General features: G+C 38.6%; 1 protein-coding gene across 1 annotated transcript in view; it reads left to right on the top strand.

Annotated features, from left to right (window-relative positions):
* Window positions 1-24871, top strand: part of rbfox3a (RNA binding fox-1 homolog 3a) — a 699121-nt gene that overhangs the window by 653095 nt on the left and 21155 nt on the right. The window contains exons 7-11 of the mRNA XM_063003695.1: window positions 175-318; window positions 9413-9466; window positions 15984-16076; window positions 18416-18476; window positions 20306-20359. Coding sequence (XP_062859765.1) covers window positions 175-318; window positions 9413-9466; window positions 15984-16076; window positions 18416-18476; window positions 20306-20359 — 406 coding nt within the window. The remainder of the gene's footprint in view (window positions 1-174; window positions 319-9412; window positions 9467-15983; window positions 16077-18415; window positions 18477-20305; window positions 20360-24871) is intronic.

Here is a 24871-nt window from a genome sequence, read left to right as displayed (position 1 = left end):
TAAAGTGCCACTGGTGCCCCTCAATCCTGCTCCCATCCTTCTCATCCTATTCAACCTCTTTGAACCTTTTTAGCCTTCACAATCTGGCCATTTCTCTCATTCCAGGTGAATATTAGTAAGATGAGTTGTGTGTGAGTAGGCTTACGGTGGTGTTCCTGTGTTTCCCTTCTACAGGCAGATGATGTGGCGCAGACAGAGGCATCCCAGCAGCTCCAGCTCCAGCCCTCAGACTCTTCAGAGAAGCAGCAGCCCAAGCGGTTACACGTCTCCAACATTCCTTTCCGCTTCCGTGACCCAGATCTCCGACAAATGTTTGGGGTGAGTGTATCACTTCAGTCATACACTATGTTAAGTTTTGAAGAACATAGGAGCACAGACAATTTAGTAACACAGTAGTTTAAAAATTACTCACTCAGGTGGCGCAGTGGTAAAATACGCTAGGGATTTTGAATACATCGTATCGAATCTCAGCTCTGCCATCCGGCTGGGCTGGGCGGCTATATGAACAACGTTTGGCTGTTGTTCATCCAGGGAGGGAGCCAGATAGGGACCTTAAAACTGATGCAATTATGACCTCTGCTGGCTGATTGACGCCGTCTGCCGAGTAGAGTAGTGATCAGGGTGAGACTCTCCGTGCACAAGGCTGGTCCGCATATGAACTTGCATCGTGCAGGTGAAAAAATGCAGTCAGCTACTGCTCACGTGTCGGAGAGTCAGTGTCAGTTTGCTCTCCTCAATCAGGGGCGGGGGTCAGCACCAGTAGAGAGGAAGCATAACACAGTTGAGTAAAAATTGGACGCGCTAAAAACTGGGAGAAAAGGGAGAAAATGCATTTAAAAAAACATTCTGAAAAGTGGTGCCCAGGTGGCGCAGTGGGATATTCCAGTAGCACACCAGCGCTACCGGTCGGCAGGTCACCATCTAGCAGGCACAATTGGTAGTGCTTGCAGCAGACAAAATTGGCCACAAGTCTGCTGTGTGGGAAAAGACCGGACTAAATGAGGGGTTGGCATATTTGACGCTGTATAAGGACCCTGGTTAGTAGCCCGAGGTGCCTGTACAGAAGTGAAGGAACGCAGAGACTGGCCTTACGCATGAATCTACCGAAGTATGGGCAACTAAGAAGGGGTTGGTGGACTGCGCATGCGTCGGAGGGAGCATGTATCAGGCAAATTTACATTTTAGCATTTGGCTAATGCTTTTATTTAAATTGAATTATGATTAAAGATTAAGGTCCAAAAGTGGGAGCTTATCATTGGCTTAAGGCTTCTGATCCAGTATTTTTCTCTAGCTTTATACAAAGTGATAGGACTAGTTTTAAAATAGCTGGACAACATTTAAAATAGCTGGATAATCTGATGTGCCATTAGTGCACATGCGTATTTGTATGTATTTGCGGCACTTTTATACAACTGTTTGCAGTATTATATTTCACTTCCTCAGTCTCGTAAGATACAGACCCTGATTCTTTATATCTACAGCTTTTTAAACTAGTCGTGCCCAGCAAGACAGAATGACTGAACACTTTCCTATGGCAGCTTGTTACTGGAAGCTACAAACAAAACTGTGAGACGTAGCTTGTTAGGAGTTGGAGTCAGTGTTTACTTAAGGCAAAGTATGGCCGACAGTGGCATTTAATCTAATGAAGCGCCGTGGATCCGCCGTGAGTCCTGAGTTTGGAGAACATCTGTTCCCTCTTTGTTCAACCTAAAAGAAAAAGGTTCTTCTTACTCCTCTACACTATATTTCTCTCCTCTCGTGTACTCTCACACTCTAATTCTAATACTGATGGGATGAACAGGGTCCTCACCAGTGGAGACTTCTCAGTGTGCTTAAAAAGTGAGAGTTGGGTCCTCGTTAGTTGCTTGTTTGCTGGCAGCTCGTGTGTGTAGGAGCTGTTGCAACTCTTGCTGTGAAATCTTGCAGGGACCCAAGGGCACAATTATTGCATGTCATTGATAGACTAGTGGGACTGGATGACACGGACAAGAGTGCGTCGTCTCCAGAATCCAGCACAGGGATGGAAAATCGCGAGCCGGGAGAGTTTGGGTAGGCCAGTGGAGAGAAATTCAGTAGTATTGAATTGTTCCTACTTCTGTCCTCCTAAAAACAGGCAAAAACAAACTTAAAAAGGTCTTTTAGAAGTCAGTGTGTCATGTTTAACAGCTTTACTGTCATAATACGTTACTGATCAGAACAACAAGTGCAGTTTCTACTGGTTTGCTGATTGTGTGTGACCAGGCTGGGACTGGGAGAATTGAATTGTACTATTCTGCTGTTGTGGCACAGTTAACAACTTAGCTAGCCATGACTTGGCATTCACCTTTGGTGAATTTTTCATTTGAGAATGAATTTTGGTTGTACCAGCTTTGGAAATGCAGTTTCCAAAAATTAATTGCTGGAAATAAATCATCTGCCATGATTGACAGAATAACTAATTTTATTGTAAAATCAGTGTTCTGACTACTAGGCAATATTAGTACTGTTAACTACATTCTGTTACGAATCCAACTCTATCAAAGTTATGCAAATGGTCAAAAGTTCTATGTCCATTTTCTTCTAATTCATCCATTTTAGTTAAAGACAGTACTTATCCAATCTGAAAACAAGCCTAATCAATTCAGCAGCATCACAGGATGCCCAGAATTTTCATCCAGGCGTTTCATTTTATTTTTTGAACAGACCCTAATCAAACTTTGCTAGAAGGGACCATTTGGCATTGACCCGTAGAGTCCATCAAAGCCCTACAAAAATACACATTTATCTCAGCTTAGAGTTTAAACATGAACTGTATTGGGGAGATAGCGCTTTGTGATCTTTTCATCCAAGCGTGGTAAAAATTCAATTTAGATTCTCAACCTTCTAATTTGATGACTCTATTTCCACATTTGGGTACATTGGCATGGGACATAGTCAAACAAAGAATGAAAATTAAACAAGCTTCATTACCCAACCTTATTTGAGCGTAATTTTATAATTAGAAAAAGACATCCGAAGCAATTACACCAATGGATATGTGGGCTTAATGTTGGTGCATAAAATGGAGTTTAAAGCACCACCTTGGCGATTCCACACAGGAGCTGTTGGAACGTGATTGAAATGTCAGATTCTCCACTCCAGTGCTTTTGTGTTTGTAGGACTCCAAGCATCCAGCGCCTGAGGAGCTTCGATTAAACTGGAACTAGTCAGGCAGGAAAGGTGGCCACCAAGTGCTTTTGGAAATTCTACCAGGACAATAATATAAAAAGTCAGAGTTGTACCTGCTTCCAATTAACTAAGAAAGCAAGTTCTTTTTAGAAGACTTAAAAATATGCATTTATTACCCACCTATTGTTTTGCCACATGCTTACCTGCAATCTAGAGCCCAGTAAGAGGATGGGAACCATATGGTTTTTGAAGGTTACTAAATGGTCTGTATAATGACTTTATAATGAGGCGTACTTATTTCTAATCACCTTGTTTAGTAACTTTGTGGCTAAAATTACAAAAGATTGCTGAAACTCAGATTTACTGCAGACATTTTTTTTAATTCAAACCTTCATTGTGGAGATTTTCCATAATTTGCATCGAATTTCATGACAGAAAATGCCAACTCCTACAATACGAGAACCACCCAGAGTCCTTCTTGCAGCCTCCCGTAGAACTTAATTTTACCTGTGCGATTATTAAATCTTCTTACCGTTGGGTGATTTTGGATGGCATAGCCCACTGTGACTGGCATACAGTGGGAGCACTTCCCTGTGGTGTGTGGGAGAGCTTTTGCTAGGGAAATATTTCAGCAGCTCAGTAAGCCCATTAGGGTGGGTTAAAACCATTAGCTTCCACAGACTTTGTTTAGTGTGACTTGTCTGAGGTCATAAGCGGCTTCACGCTGCGATGCAAATGGACATGCTTAAAGCTTTCTCTGGCAGAGTAGAACAGCCTTAATTTGGACAAATAGATGGATTTGTGTCGAGTGGTAACCGCTTGGATTTGGCTTTTGCGTTTTGAATTAGATCGAGGAAAATGAGCTCGGATGAGCAAGTGGAACAGAAGGAGGCTGGGACGTGCAGCAAACCAGGCTCAACAGGAAGTGACACTTATATAAGTCAACAAGCAATTCTTTCCAACATACGGAGTCAGTTAAAATTAGAGCCATGCTTATTGTCGACAACAGCCCAATCATGTCTAAAGAGGAAGACACTTGCAGATACAAATTCTGCACTGGTGTCTCTCTCTGTCTCTCTCGCTCTCTAAGGACAGACAGATAAAAGGCAGCTCTTCTTAACCTTATTAGTGATCCTGGCCCTCGATCAATCCCATTGAGCCACGCAGCGCCTGGAAGGCCCATTTCTTCCCTGTTGTGCAGAAATGAAGCCGCCGTGGCCTCTTTGACAGGGTAATTAGTTTTAATGAAATAATACGGTCATTGTAGACAGCAATTAAAACCTGCTTTCATTCCCCCCATTAGAGGAACTTAAGGTTTCACTTTCATTCTCCAACATTCCATAATGATCTCCAAAGCAGACCCTGTTAATTACAATGCTTAGACCTACTGGCCTTAGGAAGAGTACATGAAACCTATTTCCTCACTAAGTGATCACCAAGGTGGAGGTGGAAAAAAACAAAAACATTGCTCTAGTACCTAATCGCAGCTGGCAATTAATAAAAAAAAAAAACTATGCTGCATTGTAGGTTTATTACATATTATGCCAGTACGGATTGTTATTTAGTATAAAGAGACCACACAGCAGATTCTTAACACCTAACTACCCTAAATAAGGATAATAAATTGTTTTTCAGCTAAAGTTAACATGACAAGTAATGAATAAAAATCTGTGATGCTATGGCAGGATGCAACCCCACTAAAAGCTGTATTATTATATTTAAATGTATTTCATTTATAGATACATTTAATAACATAAAACATCAAAGATACAATATAGTCCTACTTTAATTTTCATTATAGCCCAAGTATGCAATGCTATGCCATTAAAGTTGGGCTGACCATTGTTAAAATTACCAATAGACACTATTTTGGGCTCATGCATCAAATTCAGCTGGAAGATTGTTGGCTTAGAGAATTCACTCTTTAAGTCTGGACCTCACAACAATGGGTAACACTTTCTTTTACACTCATTCCCCTAAGATCTAGATATTAATGGTGTAAGTATTAAGTACAAACTTTAATACTAGGTAATTATTTAAAATAACAAGATGGTAAGTATTAGGTCAGTCTAACTTAATAACAATACAATGTATTACATGTTCCAGATATTAACCAGGTAAGTGTCAGGAACAAACTCCAACGTACTAGATATTTATGTAGTGGTACTAACCATCATGTTACCCAAGACTGTACATCACACCTACCTGGTAAATACTTGGAAACTGAATTTTGGGTAACAAGATGGTAAGTACAAATACAGTCTTAACTTAATAACACTAAAATGTCTCACAGGTTTCAGGTATTAACCAGTACCAATATGTAATCACCTAGTACTATAGAGTTTGTACATCACACTTACCTGGTTAATACCAAGAACATAGGGGACTGTAAAAGAAGCATTACCCAACAATGTTTGTAATGCAGTTATTTGTGGGCCAACCAGTTCCAGTAAACTATCTGTTGCATTAGGAATGATGAATAAGTAAGTATTGGAATGAACGGTGATTGACTCTGGAGCTTTTTTTTTTAGCTGCTCCCATATTTTAGGGGTCGCCACAGTGAATCATTCTGGTTTCCCAGACCTGATTTGGCATAATTTTTTGCTGTATTCCTGGCCTGTCGCAACCCTCATTTTTCGGGCCTGGGACCGACACTAAAATGCACTGACAAGTGCCCTCCCATTGGCTAGGTTTTTAGCCCTAAACACACACACACATAGTCAATCATGTCTGTGTACACTACTGACCAGTTATTAACACCGCACCGATTCAAACCCCAGTACTAAGTGGTAGTGTGTTAGAGTGTTCTACCTCTGTGCCTATCAAGAGATCACCCTGATTTACCCTCCAACTATTAATGCTCATTAAAATATTCAGAGCAGTCTGACCAATCTGAATTAAGTATTCAAATAAAAATGCAGCATTGGATAATTATAAAATAACATTTAGCCTATGGGTTATGGGCAGAACTAAGACAACACTAATGCCATCCATGACCAAAAGTCCAAATGGGCAAAACTGGCCATATTTTGTTGTTGGTAGGAATATTAATTTTCTCTTTCTTTCTAAAAGTAGACAGTAGACAATCTTTAATTCTGTAGTTGTTCGATAATGTTGTATGAGCAGCCGCTCAAAAAGAAGCATAGCCTGCCCTCATGTGTCTCAGAGGAAGCATGTGTAAGCCCTCAGTTGTCTTGCCATTTGGAAGATAAATAGTAAACAAATACTGTAAGATGAATGTGCTTAAAATATAAAAAAGAAAGAAAAGGAAAAATATATAGAATCTACAACGATTTGTAGAATTTACATAAGCACTATGACTAACTCATGAGTCATTGCTAAGAACAGAGCTGGTCTGCCGTTACAAGCTGCTGTAGTATGTTATCCATTGTCAGCAAATTCACAGCCAAATCTGTCTTGAGTGCTTCTGCCTTTAAAGCACTTTGGTATATTTAATTTCTGTTTTTATTGGACTCAAGCTTACATCTATAGCTAATCTGTTTATCTACTATCTGGATCTAACAGCTCATGCTTTTCGATAGTCGACAAGTTACTGTGTATAATATGCAAGATTAGATAAAGGACTTGTGGGTTCTCTATTCTATACAGGCAAACGTGTGTGAATACTGGACCATGAGCTTGCTGGACATTTTGATTTCAATGCTTTCTGTCTAGCTTGTGGTCAGCCCACTTATGAGCTTGACGCACAAAAGAGAAGCCCACTTTGCGATACAGTATATATCCTGGTTCCTTAAACATCTCTTAACTAATAATTGGAAATTTAAAACAACCTATGGGATTCTCTACCTCCTACACACAGGTTCTAATCAGCTGTACTTATTTAGTTGTGAACCTCAGTGCTTTACACCTCTCTTAACTCCCAACAATGTATTGCCCCATCCCTTACACCATCTTTGTCCTTCCATGTATTATTTGAGCTTGAGTTGTTGATATTAATTTTTTTCTAAGGTCACCTTGACTTTACATATACTGCCATGTTTATTCATTTATTAAAATAAAGCAGTTTAATTCAAGGTCTCAAAGTGGAGATCCCTAACTAAGGATCCTCATTAGCATAAGGCAGCAGGGTTAAGATGAAGTAGGAGGAACCAACAAGCAATAAGTGGAGTCAGTAACAAATTCTCCTTCCAGGGGAGGAGGCCTATATCAGCCCTAATGAGTCTATAGGCCCATCTCCTTCACACAGTTCACCTTTTTTCCCTTGAAGCTTCACTTTGCACAAAGTGGTACAGCATGTATTGATGCAGTAAAGACATTACTTTACAGATCTGCAGACCTGAAGTCAAAGATCAGCTGGGGTGGAAAAATTGGGCTTCTTTTTTCTGTACATTAGCCAGGCTGCAAATCCATAAACAGTGTTGTATCCAAAATTCGATTCCATTCATTCTGGGTTGGAGACAGCTTTACTAGCATTTAAAACCTGTTAATTCAGTAGGATTCTGTAAATGTGTTTGTTTTATTACAGTAAACATCTTTCAACTGATATTTTGTGATGATAAAGTATTGTAATAGCAAAAATAATGAATAATGAATCATTAATAAAAGAAATCAAATCAGTTTACTTGCCAAAGATGGCATTGCCCAGGAAAAATGTTCCAGGTTTTGATGCAATGTGTGACCAAGTGTCTTGTAACTCACTACCAGTATTAAAATCATCTGCAATTTGACCCACAGTAGCGTTTTTCTCGGTCAGAATCAGATGTTATAGCCTTCATGTCCTCTGGTATCAATAAGTCCTGCCTGTCAAACAACTTGTCAGCTGTTTATGACTTGTCCCTCCTTGGACCACTGTCTGTGGGTGCTCACCACAGCTGCCTGTGTACTCAACACAGCCGTCTGTATCTGTGGGTACTCACCACGGCTGCCTGTGTACTCAACACGGCCATCTCTGTTGGTGGGTACTCACCACAGCTGTCTGTGATTCCTTTTAGAGATGCTTTAACCCGGTCATCTAGCCATAACGATTTTGCCCTTATTAAAGTCACTTAGGAATTTAGGACGGACGGACGGACGGACGGACGGACGGACGGACAGACAGACAGACAGACAGACAGACAGACAGACAGACGTAGTAACATCCTCCTTGGTCACCCCTCTAGCATTGTTGTTTCCATGTCTGTGTTCCCCTTGCCCTGTCTTACCCCCTTTCTATTTACTCCTTTTAATAATATACACTTTTGCCCTATTGTTGTCTGTGTAATTAGTATGTATAATAGTATACCAGGTTGTCCTTTGTTCCTGGTCGAGTATTGCCATTTTTTGCATTACAAAACGTTTCATACAATTCTGTATTCATGTATTCATGTTTTGCCCTCCCGTCATCAATTCCTAACAATATTCCTATCAATTCCGAATAAAGTGTTCGCTAAATACATGCAGTTATAAGTACAGTATCTTGCTATGTACTGTGTTTTAGTAATGACACGATATCTTCACATTGCAACTTTCTTCTTGACCCTTCAAGTGCTTTTTAATGACACAAATCAAAACATTTTGTTAGTTAGTAAGTTAGTTAGTTTAATCTAGTTTTTACCTGTTAAATTGTGTATTACGATTATTAATAATAATAAAAATAAGCAAAATATATTAATAAAAAATATATATTAATAAAACAAGCAATTTGGAATTTTGGGTGGTAACATTTAGAAAACACAGAAGGCATACTAACCAAAGTGAAATGTAATTACAAAGATGGCATTAATCATGCTCATAAACAAATACGTTGTTTATCATGAGCTTTACTGGCTCCTCTATGTCTAATTATCCTTTTTTTAATTGAGGGGGGGAGGTGGTGTTAAGTCATGCCAGAAATATGTTGTTCCGTGCTTTTGTCCAGCCTTTTATCTGTCAAACCACCATGGAAAATAACAAGCCATTGTGTATCATTAAGAGCACTGGTGCATACACAGCAGGGTAGTGATCTTTTAAAAATTTACAGCCATCAGCAGAATGCAGCGCACAGACACAACTCTCCACAGCAGCCCAGCCATATCATCTAGCTCCATTTAACACATTTTGATGACTGGTCACTGATAAAAGTGTGAATTTGGTGTAATTTTAATCCAGCAGTGTGTGCAGAGCTTTTCCACTGTTGGAGTAACTTCCATTGAGCAGCAGGTTTTCTATTTTAGTTAGCTATGCAATCAAGTGCTCAAGTTTCTTGACACCGTGCGAAAGAGATGAGTTCTAATTGCTCCTTTTTCTCTTTTTTCCCCTCTTTCCTTTCTCTCTTTTCTCCCTGCAGCAATTTGGGAAAATTTTAGATGTGGAAATTATTTTTAACGAGCGGGGCTCTAAGGTAAGTCAGCTGGAAGAGCAGCTCTTTGTCACCTCATCCCTCTTTTTCCTCACAGGTCCCCTTTCTCTTCATGAGACGAGTAATTACAGCTTGCACACACCGGCCCCAAAGTGACACACGTGTCACACTTGCACACGCTCACACTGTGCCAAGCCACACTATTTAAAAAGTAGCTGTGCACACAAACGACGGAGCGGCTTCACCTGAATTAGTGTCAACTCACCCGGTTATAATTCAATGGAGTTTCTGACCAGCGGACAGTGATTCTCTTTTTAGAGCTGTCATACATTGCTTTGAACAGACTTGTATAAGCTGTTAGGAATATTTAAAAGCACTCTTCCGGATAGGCTTTCTTCCAGATAGACACTTGCAATGCAGGTCTTAAAGAACTCATTATCCAGGGAGCAAGCTTTGCTTTTACCTGGGTATCTCTGCCACTCAGCTATGAATAGTGGATCCACTGTAAAGCCATGATAGTTGTTTTAGCGTGATGATTAAAAAACACAAACTTGTTTTCTTGTTAACTCTGGAGAGGGAAAAGGGAAAAAATAAAAACAAGAATAATAATTAAAAAGCAGTAAACTGAAACATAGGAAAAAATACTCTGAAAATAAACTTAAAACAAAACCCAAACCAGTAAGAAATCTAGGGATGTAACGATACACTCTACCCACGATGCGATACGATTCTCGATACTGGGTTCACGATACAATTTTTTCCAGATTTTTTTAAACAAATTGAAATTGAAGGCAAATTATGTTTCCTTTTATTATTTCTCTTTAAAAAAATAAAATAAAATACTGTATTTGTGCTTATCTTTTATTTATCTAAATAATGAATGCCCTTTTATTGTCCCTCCTTGGACCACTGTCTGTGGGTGCTCACCACAGCTGCCTGTGTACTCAACATGGCCATCTCTGTTGGTGGGTACTCACCACAGCTGTCTGTGATTCCTTGCTGTTTTAGAGACGCTTCAACCCGGTCATCTAGCTATAATGATTTAAGCCCTTAATAAAGCCACTTAGGAATTTATACCTGGCTATGTCTATTGCATTTAACAACATAGGTGCATTTAATATATCCCTGACCATGACATGCACAATTGTTATTATGTATAATTTATTATTATAGACAGACAGATAGACATATAAATAAATGAAAGCCCTTTTATTTCTGAGGTAGATACAAACTATGCCAATTAATGCTTATTGTGTAATAAGCATATATAAATTAATGAATAATACAAATAAAGAAAGTATCCTCGCATAAATAAATTTGGCTGGAAAATCCCCTACTTGGCAACTTTGTGAAGTGCCATCAACCAGGCGAGATGAATAGTGCAAGTGCCCTTTGCTGTTTAAAGTGAATATCGATTCATCTTAAATGAATAACCGTTTCGAATTGTTGTACATGTGCACCGATTTTTAACTGTCTTGTGGTGCATCGCTACATCCCTACTGAAATCTGTGGCCCCATCTGCCTAAAAACAAAGAAAAAAAGTAATTATATTATAGATGCGATACCATTGGACTTCACATAATGTGATTACCAGGTAACAAAGAAATAGGCTGAAGAAAAATAAAACTCAGCTACTCAGTCCACCGCAGAGTCACAACCCAAAAACATTTTAGATACAAAAAGGAGGGAACCTTAGAAAACAGGTACCAAAAAAACCCTATTGTTTATTGACTGGATCTATGGAAAGAAACCTAGTAATATAATTTTAAAAGCGTATTCATAACACATTTCTGAATCATTACATACATTTTAATACAAAACAAAGATTCAGGATTTATGCAAGCTTCATGTCAACCTTGTGAGGTACTTTTAAAGGCTTTGTAGAGTAAATCAAAATAGAAAAAAAAAGGAAAATGGTGTAAAAACAGAGAAAAAAATAGAGGCCTCCATTCTCCTGATTAGTAGTCTCGCTGGGTCAGCTATCATCTTGTGTGAATTTACTGTCTGAGGAAAATCATTAAAAACTTGACTATGAATTGCACTAGAACGGAGCGCAGACTGTGCCCACACACTTTATAAAACCCACCCTTGCACGAATATTTATGCCAGTTTAAGTCCACGGTTATGACAGACAGACATTATTTATGCAGAGTGATTTCCTCCTGCATCCCAAACCACATCCTGTTTGCTAAATAGTGTGTAACTATACAGTAGTTTAGTTGGGCACTAATTGGACGTACGATTTACCAAGCTAGGGTGCAGTTTAAAATGCAGCCCATTTGAATAGCTGCCGTTTATTTAAGCTCCGCATTTAGAAAGCATAGAATTGCTTATTAAATTCAAACTAAGTTTGGTCCTGCTATAGTAAGACTTCATTTCCCAACACTTTAAGCCAAAGTCCCAGAGGAGTTTCTCCAGACTCATCTCATTACAGACAGTCTGGCCCAAAGAGACTACATGTTAAATAAACTGAGTTTATGAAAACCATTAGAAAAAAGCTCATTCGATTATATAAAGCTGTTATGCTGCCATATATACAGCTCTAAAGCATATGTGCCAGCTGAATGAATCATTCTGATGCCCTCAAACTAAAGTGGTGATCAAGTTTCAACCCTAGTCGAGTGCAGTGTACTGGGTAACTTCCACACTTTCAACCTCAGCATGAGGGTTTTCAAACCCTCAGACTAAATTGGGGGTAATTATTGCAATTGAAGTACATATGTTGGTAAGCAGATAAGAACCCCAACATACAAACATGCATTTGCAATGTATAATAATTTTATTAAAAAAAATTATATTGGCAACATTGTTTATTTGTACTTTATTTATTAAGGTCAAGAAAAATGTGCTCTACACCAAATGTGTTAGAAGATAACACCTATATGTGTATAAATACAACGTATTTTTGTTTTTAGCTGTATGTTTGATCACTTTAAATGGGCAAGAATAACAAGGGAAGCTTTTATTTATGGCTGACAGTGTAAGAGGGTTCTGCGTTGGCATATAATATATGCAAATCAGCAGCCACTCTCTCCCATGCATTATATCCCAAAGCAATTAATAGGTCATGCATAGCACAGTATATATGAACTAAACAAGTGGAGCCTGATCCGTACGCTTGTTTGCATGCATATCTAATAGCCAGAACTGGATGAGGTGTTTGCACCGTGGGCTGACCGTAATTTATGTTTGACAACAGTCAAGTAGGAAGGATGAAAAGGGTGCCTTACTTACGAGAGTGGTGCGTTGATATCCAGGGTGCGTTCCAATAAAAATTTATCATTCTTATTGTCAGTAAAAAGCAAATTAGGGTGGTATTTGAATGAAGCTATTCATCTTAACACTTGCTACATTCTAAACAGGGTTGCAGTGGGTGCAAAACGAGGTTACACTCTTAAGATAAGATAAAAGAAGATAAGATAGAAGATAAAGTAAAAGAAAAGGTCAAATAAGATAAAAGATAAGATAAAACAAGATAAAACATGAGATAAAATAATATAAAACATAAGACAAAATAAGATAAAAGATAAGATAAAATAAAATTTAAGATAAGATTAAAGACTTTGTCTTTTTATTAGTTATTATTAATAATACCTACAATAATTGATCTGTGTGTGTGTATATATATATACAGTGTATCACAAAAGTGAGTACACCCCTCACATTTCTGCAAATATTTCATTATATCTTTTCATGGGACAAGACTATAGAAATAAAACTTGGATATAACTTAGAGTAGTCAGTGTACAACTTGTATAGCAGTGTAGATTTACTGTCTTCTGAAAATAACTCAACACACAGCCATTAATGTCTAAATGGCTGGCAACATAAGTGAGTACACCCCACAGTGAACATGTCCAAATTGTGCCCAAAGTGTCAATATTTTGTGTGACCACCATTATTATCCAGCACTGCCTTAACCCTCCTGGGCATGGAATTCACCAGAGCTGCACAGGTTGCTACTGGAATCCTCTTCCACTCCTCCATGATGACATCACGGAGCTGGTGGATGTTAGACACCTTGAACTCCTCCACCTTCCACTTGAGGATGCGCCACAGGTGCTCAATTGGGTTTAGTCCATCACCTTTACCTTCAGCTTCCTCAGCAAGGCAGTTGTCATCTTGGAGGCAGTTTTCGAAGGGAGGGGATCATGCTCTGTTTCAGAATGTCACAGTACATGTTGGAATTCATGTTTCCCTCAATGAACTGCAGCTCCCCAGTGCCAGCAACACTCATGCAGCCCAAGACCATGATGCTACCACCACTATGCTTGACTGTAGGCAAGATACAGTTGTCTTGGTACTTCTCACCAGGGCGCCACCACACATGCTGGACACCATCTGAGCCAAACAAGTTTATCTTGGTCTCGTCAGACCACAGGGCATTCCAGTAATCCATGTTCTTGGACTGCTTGTTTTCAGCAAACTGTTTGCTGGCTTTCTTGTGCGTCAGCTTCCTTCTGGGATGACGACCATGCAGACCGAGTTGATGCAGTGTGCGGCGTATGGTCTGAGCACTGACAGGCTGACCTCCCACGTCTTCAACCTCTGCAGCAATGTTGGCAGCACTCATGTGTCTATTTTTTAAAGCCAACCTCTGGATATGACGCCGAACACGTGGACTCAACTTCTTTGGTCGACCCTGGCGAAGCCTGTTCCGAGTGAAACCTGTCCTGGAAAACCGCTGTATGACCTTGGCCACCATGCTGTAGCTCAGTTTCAGGGTGTTAGCAATCTTCTTATAGCCCAGGCCATCTTTGTGGAGAGCAACAATTCTATTTCTCACATCCTAAGAGAGTTCTTTGCCATGAGGTGCCATGTTGAATATCCAGTGGCCAGTATGAGAGAATTGTACCCAAAACACCAAATTTAACAGCCCTGCTCCCCATTTACACCTGGGACCTTGACACATGACACCAGGGAGGGACAACGACACATTTGGGCACAATTTGGACATGTTCACTGTGGGGTGTACTCACTTATGTTGCCAGCTATTTAGACATTAATGGCTGTGTGTTGAGTTATTTTCAGAAGACAGTAAATCTACACTGCTATACAAGCTGTACACTGACTACTCTAAGTTATATCCAAGTTTCATGTCTATAGTGTTGTCCCATGAAAAGATATAATGAAATATTTGCAGAAATGTGAGGGGTGTACTCACTTTTGTGATACACTGTATATGCTGATCAGTCATAACATTATTGTTTCTACACACACTGTCCATTTTATCAGCTCCACTTAGCATATAGAAGCACTTTGTAGTTTGTAGTTTGTTGGATCATTCTCAGCACTGCAGTGACACTGACTGGTGGTGTGTTAGTGTGTGTTGTGCTGGTATGAGTGGATAAGACACATTAGCGCTGATGGAGTTTTTAAACATCTCACTGTCACTGCTGGACTGAGAATAGTCCACCAACCAAAAATGTCCAGCCAACAGCGCCCTGTAGGTAGCGTCCTGTGACCACTGATGAAGGTCTAGAAGATGACCAACTCAAACAGCAGCAATAGATGAGCGATCGTCTCTGACTTTACATCTACAAGGTGAACCAACTAGGTAGGAGTGTCTAATAGAGTGGACAGTGAGTGGACACGGTATTTAAAAACTCTAGCAGCGCTGCTGTGTCTGTTCCACTCATACCAGCACAACACACACTAACACACCACCACCATGTCATTGTCACTGCAGTGCTGAGAATGATCCACCACCTAAATAATACCTGCTCTGTGGGGGTCCTGACCATTGAAGAACAGCGTGAAAGCAGGCTAAAAAAGCATGTAGAGAAACAGATGGACTACAGTCAGTAATTGTAGAACTACAAAGTGCTTCTATATGCTAAGTGGAGCTGATAAAATGGACAGTGAGTGTAGAAACTAGGAGGTGTATATATACAGTATATACTGTATATATATATTCACAGTGGGCTTAAATAATGCAAAACAGAACATCATAAACAGGTATCACAGAAGGAAAAAAGCAGTTATAGCACAGATTGTAGTAGTTTTATTTACAGAATGTAAAGTGTTTAGTGCTTTAGCAGCATCTTAGAAAACAGGGCACCTTTATCTTTGCATTTGTTTTTATATGGTGAGTGGAAATCAGAGTATCATGTCCACAAAACACACAAAAACATGGCCACAAAACATGAAGCATCCGTTGTATTCTGTGTAAGTAGTAGAATGTGTTTATTATTATGAGTAAGATGGAAATCAGGTTAAAAGATATTAAGGCAATTCCCCGAACCTTTCTCCTGTAACTCTAAATAAAATTTTAAAATCAAAATGAAAGATTAGCTTCTTTAGTTTGGTATTTTGCTACTATTAGTTTTAGGGTATTGGAATGTAGTATGTAAAATGTCTCTCATTTCTGCTGTATTGCAGTTTCTCTGAATTTCTCTTTCCTCTCTAAATGTTTAAAGGTTTACCTGTTACTAATGCTTACCATTTTCCCTTTCACAATTCCGCTTACAGTGTGTCTGCTTGTCTTCCTCTCTCCTCTTCTTCTTCCCTGCTTTATTTACTTTTCTTTTCACTTTTGGCCAACTCCTACCACACACAGGGTTTCGGTTTTGTAACTTTTGAAACGAGTGCAGATGCAGACCGTGCACGGGAGAAACTTAATGGTACAATCGTAGAGGGACGCAAAATCGAGGTGCTTTCCTAAATTCTTTCCGCCCCAGTCTGCCTGGTGATTCCTGTCTGAATGCATACTTGTTGTATCCTGCTGTTCTCTTTCTGTGCCTGATATCTGATAATGCATGACGCATGTATGTTTGTTTCATTTGTATTGTAACACTACAGTTTTCATATGTGGGTCAATGATGGAATGATGGAATTATTTATATAAAGATATTACATCTGTAATATGTAAATGTTAATTAACCAAATAAATTGTAGGTAGTTTGGCATCACAGAGTCTAAAAATGTCAAGTAAAGAATTTTGGACACAACAAACTGCTTACAAAATGAACAAACTATTATTGTTAAGTCAAGGATTAGGATTGGTAAATTAATATTATTATTATTATTATTATTTAATACAATTACCATTGCTTTATCGTGTTCGGGGTTGCAATGGGTCCAGTTCCCTCTGAATCATTTGTTAAAATCCAGTAACACACCTAGACACAGTGCCAGTCCATCATGGTTCCTTGGCCACCCCCCGTTCTCATAAGTAGCCAGTCATTTTGTTTTAAAATATATCATCTATATACAGTAAATGTCCATATACTTTAATTTGCTATCATTTTAAATTATTGAAAGATATTTTGGGCACGTGGCATACCCTGGGTCCAAAATGAATAATCCTGCTGAATAATGACTGTTTACCTATTTCAAAATCTAATAAGTAATATTAATTTATTGAATATAGTACTGTGGCTACAAAGAAAATCAAAGAAAACATTTAAATACAAATTTGAATCCATCATGAATCCATCTGTTTAAGTGTATAATGTGCTTATTTGTGCATCCTTTAATTCTTTAATCTAGATTTTGCCAAAAAAAATGCAGATTTTGCCAAGAATAAATAAACAGAAATAAACAAACAGTTCCATAAATGTATTCAAATTCCATCTTTCCATTGATATTTGTGTGTGTGCTGTTTAATGCAGCTATTTGAATTTTTTAATGCTTGTTGATGAACAAATGTGCATGCTCAACTTTAGAGTGTTGAACCTGAAGACATGCTGTAATTTACCCCGTCTTGGGAAATCAAAGTGCTACTAGTTTTGCTCAAAATGCCACTCATGTTTCCTGAATAGCAAATACCTTAATTCTCTTATATGCTTCTTTACCCATAGCTCGTGTAGCACTGTTTGTTCTCTCTCTCTCTCTCTCTCTCTCTCTCTCTCTCTCTCTCTCTCTCTCTCTCTCTCTCTCTCTCTCTCTCAGATCCCCCCCTTTACACAAGACTATTAAGATTTCCATAGGGCAATTAAGATAATTCACATAATGTACAAACAATACCAAGGCCTATATATCAAGGGAGAGTTGGGGCCAGTTGTTTCCTAAAGCTAAATGACCTCCGGTGGCCGTGTGAAAAGGAAAGCCATTAACGCTAATTAACACGAGGGTGAAATACTAACATGGTTCCTGGTGCCGTCGGCCATGTTTAAAACCCACAGCAGCCCCCGCCTTCACAACAAGCTCTCGCGCACTGCGTTGCAGGTTTTGAGCTGAGCTCATACAAAATACTATTTATCCCGAGGTTCAGTGTACTGCTTATGAAGTCTTGATTTAAGGTTAATAATATCTGGGTATGCATAGCTTTCTAGACTGGCGAAACTCCACCCCTTGAGGGCAAGAATACAGCACGGCTTGGTGATTTTCCTGCTTAACGACATCCACTACACCTAGTATTTAGCTCATTCATTTATTAGCTGTGTTCATCTGATCAGAGAAATGTCAAACTGTCTTGGATTCTGGCTTTCCATGATTATGCTCTAGAACAAGATTTTAATCCATGACAATCCTAAATGGGCACTATGCAGGGCAATGGGCATTCAAAGCTACACATAAGAGTAACTGGTGTGGACTGGTAAATTTGATAGGTTTGGGATTTAGAAAAAGAAACACTGTACTAGAAGCTGTCAGTCAGAATAAAAAACTTAATAAATAATAGATAATAAATCTTTATATTTCTCATACATGATTGATCTAATGTCATGATTCATCTCATAGCTGACTAGTTTGTTTTTCTGATGTCAATGCTTCATCCCAGAACCCACACTGCCTAAAAAAGTAGGCAGTCATGGTTCCAGACTCTTACTGTAGAAAATCTGAATTAGACTCTCTTGATTTTTGAAACTTTTAGATTGATGTTTCTTTTTATTAGTTTATTAATCTGTGTCAGATGGTACTGGATCTAAACATTGTTTACCTGCATGTGAATGAGTTATGTATGCACACAGTAATGTTGAGTTGCATTTTGTGTTCTTGATTGTCCTGAATTTCCTAAATGCATCTAACTATATGGATTGTTTTGTGCAGGTAAACAATGCAACAGCGAGAGTAATGACAAACAAGAAAGTGGCAAACCCCTACACAAATGGTAAGAGCTTTAGGTTCACTTTTTAGATCAGATTTTATTTAAAACTTTATCCAATTTTCTCTCAATTCTTGCACATATGCTTCTGCTTGCAGTTTTACATAGTGTGCAATATTTACTAAAGAGAAGTGTAAAATGGTAGCACTTGCAATCTTAAGCTGACTCTTCATACTATTGGCTATACAAAAAAATGAACAAAAATTTAATTAAAATTTAAAATTAATTAATTTGTATTTAAATTAATTTAAAAAATAAAACTTACTGTAAATAAATATAATAATATATTATATCATTATATAATAATATAATATAAGCTAAACTAAAAAAAATTATAATTAAGTAATACATTCTCATTCATACTACATACTCATTCATTGCCTGTTTAACCACCGCTTTATCCTGGTCATGGTTGTGGTGGGTCTGATTCATTGAGAGAAAGGTAGGAAACACCCCAGACAGGTCGCCAGTCCACTAAGGACACATACACACACACTAAGGACAATTTTAGTATTTCCAATTGGCCTGGCTGCATGTTTTTGGACTTGTGGGAGGAAACCAGAGCTACCAGAGAAAACCCACACAGACACAGGGAGAACTGCAAACTCCACAAAGAGGGCCAGAGAGTCGAACCCCAGTCCTTCTTGCTGTGAGCTGGCAGAGTGATGCATTAACTAAATGATACACACATTCAAGTAATGATAACTTAAAATAAAATCTTACTCCTATCACATTTAATCTACTGCACACACAGTAAAACAGAAAGGTAAAAAGTTATGCCACACTGGCCTGGTTTGCCAAGCTTAGTGCGATTCATGGCATATTGCTTTAGACTGGTAGGTAGTGAGGGCAGGAAGAAAAAGAGTGAAAGCAACACAGACCCCCCAGCAGTACCTCTCGTCAGCCAATAAGGAAAAAAACGAGAACGCCATTTTACAGCCTCCATCCATCACTGCCAGCGCACCAGATAGCACCCACTTCTCTCTCGTTCTCTCACTTGCCCTGTCTCTTTCGTTTTTCCTCATCTGCTTCTCCCACACTTTTGACTATTTTACTACAGCCAAACTTCTTTCTTCAATATTCTTTATAAAATTACCTAATCGTGTCTTTCCTTTCCTCGGCCTTGACCTCGCTTTATTCTTTCACTTTGTCATCTTTTATGACAAAGCCATGCTTCTTTTTTTCTCTTATTTATTTTTTACTCAATTTTCAGGCAATTTAGTTGTTGTTAGTTTCCCCACTGAGTTTCCTCTATCATACATCAGGTACTAAATTGGAGTGGTAGGAGCCAGGTGCCCTCGTGCCTCCTCTGGGACCTGTGATTATTTATTTATTTATTTATTTTTATTACTTATTTGTTTTTATTAGTATTATTATTATTATTATTATTATTATTGGCTCCCTGGTGGAACAGGGGTAAATTATGTTAGCCTACCAATGCTAGGATCCAGAGTTCTAATCCTCAACTGTGGTAATGGCTGGTAAGCCATCTACATACAGACATGATTAGCTATGTTACTGCATTGCACCCAGTAATTCCAAAGAAGCCAGACCCACTGTGACCCTGACCAGAATAGTGGTGCTAAAATATAAAAAAGAAATTATATTAATAAAAAAGTATTGTTAGTATTAGTAGCAGAAGTGTCATTCTGTTTTTTTTATTTTGTTATATTTCTTAGAAATTAAATTTTGAAAATATTTATTATTTATTAATAATAATTTTAAAAATAATATTTGTTAGAAATAATGTGAACACTTGCTTGGTCTGGCATAAAATTGTAGTATTATGCAATGAAAACACTAAAACTGAAACATTTTCTTGGTGTTTTCTGTAGGTTGGAAGCTGAATCCTGTGGTGGGCGCTGTCTATGGTCCTGAATTTTATGCAGGTACGTTTTTCCCTAATGTTCATGTATCTCATATGAGAGCTGTGGTTTTATGTTTATATATATATACAGAAATACCAACCACAGGGTGGGAAAACATCCTGTACGTGGAGCAAGACCATAGCAGAGCATCACACATTTGAAAATTCATTCAATTATTTACACTCAGGGAAAATTTTTGATTAGTCAGTCTACCCTCTGCAGATTTTTGGGAAAACATGATGTATCTTAAGAGAGGGAGAGCAAAGCTGCTCACAGACAGTGGCTAAAAGTGAGGATCAAACACCGGTTCTCAAGGCCCATGTTGCTTTGTAGCAACTACCATATCAGTTGCACTGCCATGCTCCTGTAGAATGTAATGCAATGTTTATCTGTATAAAAATTTATCTTAAACAGTTGTAGCTTAGTGGTTAAGGTGCTGGACTAGTAATCAGAAGGTTGCCGGTTCAAGCCTCACCACTGCTAGGTTGCCACTGTTGGGTCCTTGAGCAAGACCCTTAACCCCCAATTGCTTAGCTTGTATACTGTCACAACTGTAAGTCGCTTTGGATAAAAGCGTCCTCTAAATGTCGAAAATGTAAATGTAAACAGCATTTAAATATAAGCTTGGTGATTGTCACAGCCAGTTTCCTTAGGGGTAAAACGTATGTCTGATTATTTACAGACAGTTTTTAGCAGCGATTTTGGCAGCGATTAGCAGCGATGCACCACAATTCTCAAATCCTATGTTGCTGTGCTATAGTATCTGCACCACCGTACCAGCTTGTAAAGCAATGTTAAGGTTTCTAAAGGCATTTAAAGAGAGACACCCATTTCCACAGTCATTTTCAAACTGTAACATCTCATGTCAGTCAGTTTCTCTTAATAATGAGTATTTAGGATACTGGATCCTTGAAGGTAAACAAAAACAGGGAACAACCACTAGTTTGAAAGAAAACATTGTAATGAAAAATATAGCGTCTGTCTGAAAAGCTAGTGAGCTGCCTTGCTGCCTAAGTAGAGAGGATTCTAATAAGACACTAAACAAATAAGGCAGGTTATTTAGATGCACTACTTAGTGATTAAGGCGATTATGTCACCTCAGTTTTCGCTTACTAAGCTAACACAGTTAGCCTCAGGCCATTTAAAACAATAAGCTAAGGCGGCACAACCCGCTAGCATGCCAGCTAACATCTCTCGTAGTGTACCAGAAACTGTTATGTTATCACGGACAAACCAGAATTTGCTAATAAATTACACTTGTGCATCTTTATACAAATTTAAAATCAGTGAGAGTTTATTTACATTTGAAAAGAACTCTGTTTGTTGCTCCGCATTTGCCCACCAAATTTGTCATTTTTTGTGAGAAAAGTTTTGCTAGGGTTGCCTTCACTGCTTAGGATGGATTGGATGCCCCCTCATTATTCAGTCAGATTATTGTTTAGATTTAAAGCATCTCTGAAGGCAGCATTTTAAGGTATCTAAGAATTGAGAATCTCAGGAGTGTGTATAGGATGACGTAAAGTTGTGTCTATGTAGAGAGCTCACTAGGTTTTCAGACAAAGCCATAGTCATGAGCTTCTCTCCTTAAAATACCCTGTGTACACTTAATCAATTTGGAATGGGTGACAACACATTCCTCTAAGCATTTCTTTCTTTTTTATAAGGATATCTGGTAAGTAGCTAATAAAAAGCAGGATCTGTGTTTACTCACCATCCTGTTCAAATGTGGCATTTTAGAGAACTTCAGTTTAGGTAAATACGTTCCTGACTTATTGGCGTATTGTTGTTTTTCCTCCTCTACTTTCTGCTTTCTTTATTGCTGTTGTGTTCTTTGGATCTTTTGCATTCTAATGAGGGGGAAATGGTATTATTTCATTTGGAAGAAGTGCTGAGCACATCGCATCACTTTAACGGCCTGCCTTTTTGCTCATTAGACTAAAATCTGTTCATTCCAGGACAGCTTTACAACGAACCTCTAAATAACCGGCTGTGACAGAAAGCAGTCATTTATCATTTTCATTTCAGTCCTTCTCCTCCTTCTCCCTCGCTTTTTGCTCCCTCACTTTCTCCCCCAGCACTCATTCTTTTACCCTGCCAACCCTCCACTTTCTATACAACTTACATCCTGCTGATACAGGCTCACACAATCAGTTGCACATCATTATACAAACAGCGACTCTCACTTTTATTTACACACTTACATGTTTTACATTATTACAGAGCAATGCTTTACGGCACTGTAGATCTGTTAGTACCAAGGCCGTAATCACAATATAAATTGGGAGGGACATGTCTCCCCTAAATATTCAAATATGCTCAAAATGCCCCAATATACTGATGTAAATTAGAAATAAATGTATTCCACTCAGTAACTTTGCATTATGTTAGGATCCGTCAGTGTTCCCATCAGCTGTTTATAGTGCAGTAATGTTGTAGAATTTAGGACCCCTTCATCTGCCTCTCCCCTTCAGCCTTGGTTAGTACGTATTTATGCGTGGACTAATCCAGGGTTTTTTAGCCTTTTTTGGCTGGTGTAATAAGCTTAAAAATTTCCGTTACCCCACCAAAACCGAAACAAAAATCTTCCTCCTGTAGGTTTGTTTCCAGCACATTGGTGTAAAGTTGTGCATATCTTTACTAATAAATTACTGTGGTTTGTACATTTGAATCATTTTGCTTCGCACATCATTTATGCACATGCAGGGCAACAAACCATTTAAATTATTTAATTTGTACAGATACTGTATTGTTTTAAATACTTAGATGCAAGCTTCATAAAAGAGGGGATATTCCATAATTTTGCCATTTAAGTACCATACATTCTGGTAATTAATCAAGTATTTTACTAATAATTACATAATTGCATCTCTGACACAGCTATAGCTAACTATGGCTTATTTTTAATAACTACTAAATAATCAAATCAGAATATCAGCATTTATTTGTTGCTATTTACATTTTGATTTCCGACATGTCCCAATGTCAGAAAGTAATGGACTTAAATTAATGGAACAATTGATAAAAAAAACACAGAATGAAACAAAGTCCATGCTTTTCTGATTTTAAGACATAGTGGCAGATGGTAAAAATTATTAACACTTGATAACAGCCAAAAGACTTTGGAAATTTTTGGTTTGCTGTGGTTGTGCCATTAAACCGTAGCCTAGAAATAAATTCTTTCTGCTTTATTAAAAGGAGGATTTTGTAGAGTACCCAATACTCACACTTAGTAATCATACCTTTATGAAAAATCCTTTTTTTTTGTTCATTTATCCTGGGTAGGGTTGTGAGTACTTCCCAGAGGAAGCCACCCAGAGGAAAGCCCTGGGCATGAAGGGAACAAAAGGAATGCTACAGGCCTGAATACTTGACCTTTCCTTTTACCGCTACTGAAGCTACTCTAGCCAATCGCCTCATAATTCTGTTAGAACAGTTCTATCCTAATGCAATTGGTCTCCTCCAGGATGACTATATCCTTATCAGCTGTGTACAATGGGTCATTAAATGGCTTGAGAAAAATAATTTGCTTTGGCTTTTTAGTAACCAGATTTCAGCTTACTTAAACACCAGTGTTAGAATTTGGACCAATGTGCTCTACGTTGTTCTTTACTATTATTATCAAAGATGGATGGATGAATATGTGGGTTGATAGATGGGTGTGGGGGTTCAGAATCAGCTACTTATCACAAATCGACTGACTTGATTTTGTTAACTTCTCATACATTCGCGTAGCGTCAATGCGTCGAAGCTGAGCGTCTATTCACTTCAACGTCTATTCACTTCAACGGGACTGCATGGAACGGTTTTTTTCATTGCTTCGAAACTCGCCGGTCATTGGATAAATGCCACGATCTTGTCCCGCCCCCGGACGCTGAGCGTCTCTGGGGGTGAATGGAGCTGTGGGCGGGTCTGGACACGGAGCTTCTGCAAGATGATTGGAGGATCAGTCGAAAGGCTGAATCCCATTTTGATTGACAGCTATTTTGAGAGCTACACTGTCACTTAAGAGTTAAGTCGAAAGACAAACTGCAACCCATTTCTTCGATAGGATCACAGCCCATTTTCTTGAAAAGGAATGGAGGGCAGAATTTATGTATAAATAAATTGACAAATTTTATGATGTAAGCCGACAGTGAGCTTCCCCTCTTTGAAAGACCAGCAGCCGCCACTGGTAGGTAGGTAGGTAGGTAGGTAGGTAGGTAGGTAGGTAGGTAGGTAGGTAGGTAGGTAGGTAGGTATAGGTAGGTAGTATAGTTTTACACTGACTCTCTTCTTGCAGCTTGTGGTCCTCACTTAGCCATTCTTGTCCCATTTCCTTTCATTTATATTTCTCTCCCTGTGTTATATTTCTCTGTTTCCATGTTGTACCTTTGTTTGCATTGAAAAAGAATTTATAAAATGTCTCACCATTCTCTCTCCATCCACACTAAAAAACTGACATGTGACTAACTCGCACCCTCTCATGAATACTCACCTGTTAAAAACATCCCTTCAAAGCAGATTTACTGTAGTCTACCACTTCATCGCCTTGGC

Source organism: Trichomycterus rosablanca, chromosome 10, assembly GCF_030014385.1.
Source record: "Trichomycterus rosablanca isolate fTriRos1 chromosome 10, fTriRos1.hap1, whole genome shotgun sequence".
Taxonomy (NCBI): domain Eukaryota; kingdom Metazoa; phylum Chordata; class Actinopteri; order Siluriformes; family Trichomycteridae; genus Trichomycterus; species Trichomycterus rosablanca.
The sequence above is the reverse complement of the archived record's forward strand: the minus strand, read 5'-3'. Positions and strand labels throughout refer to the sequence as shown.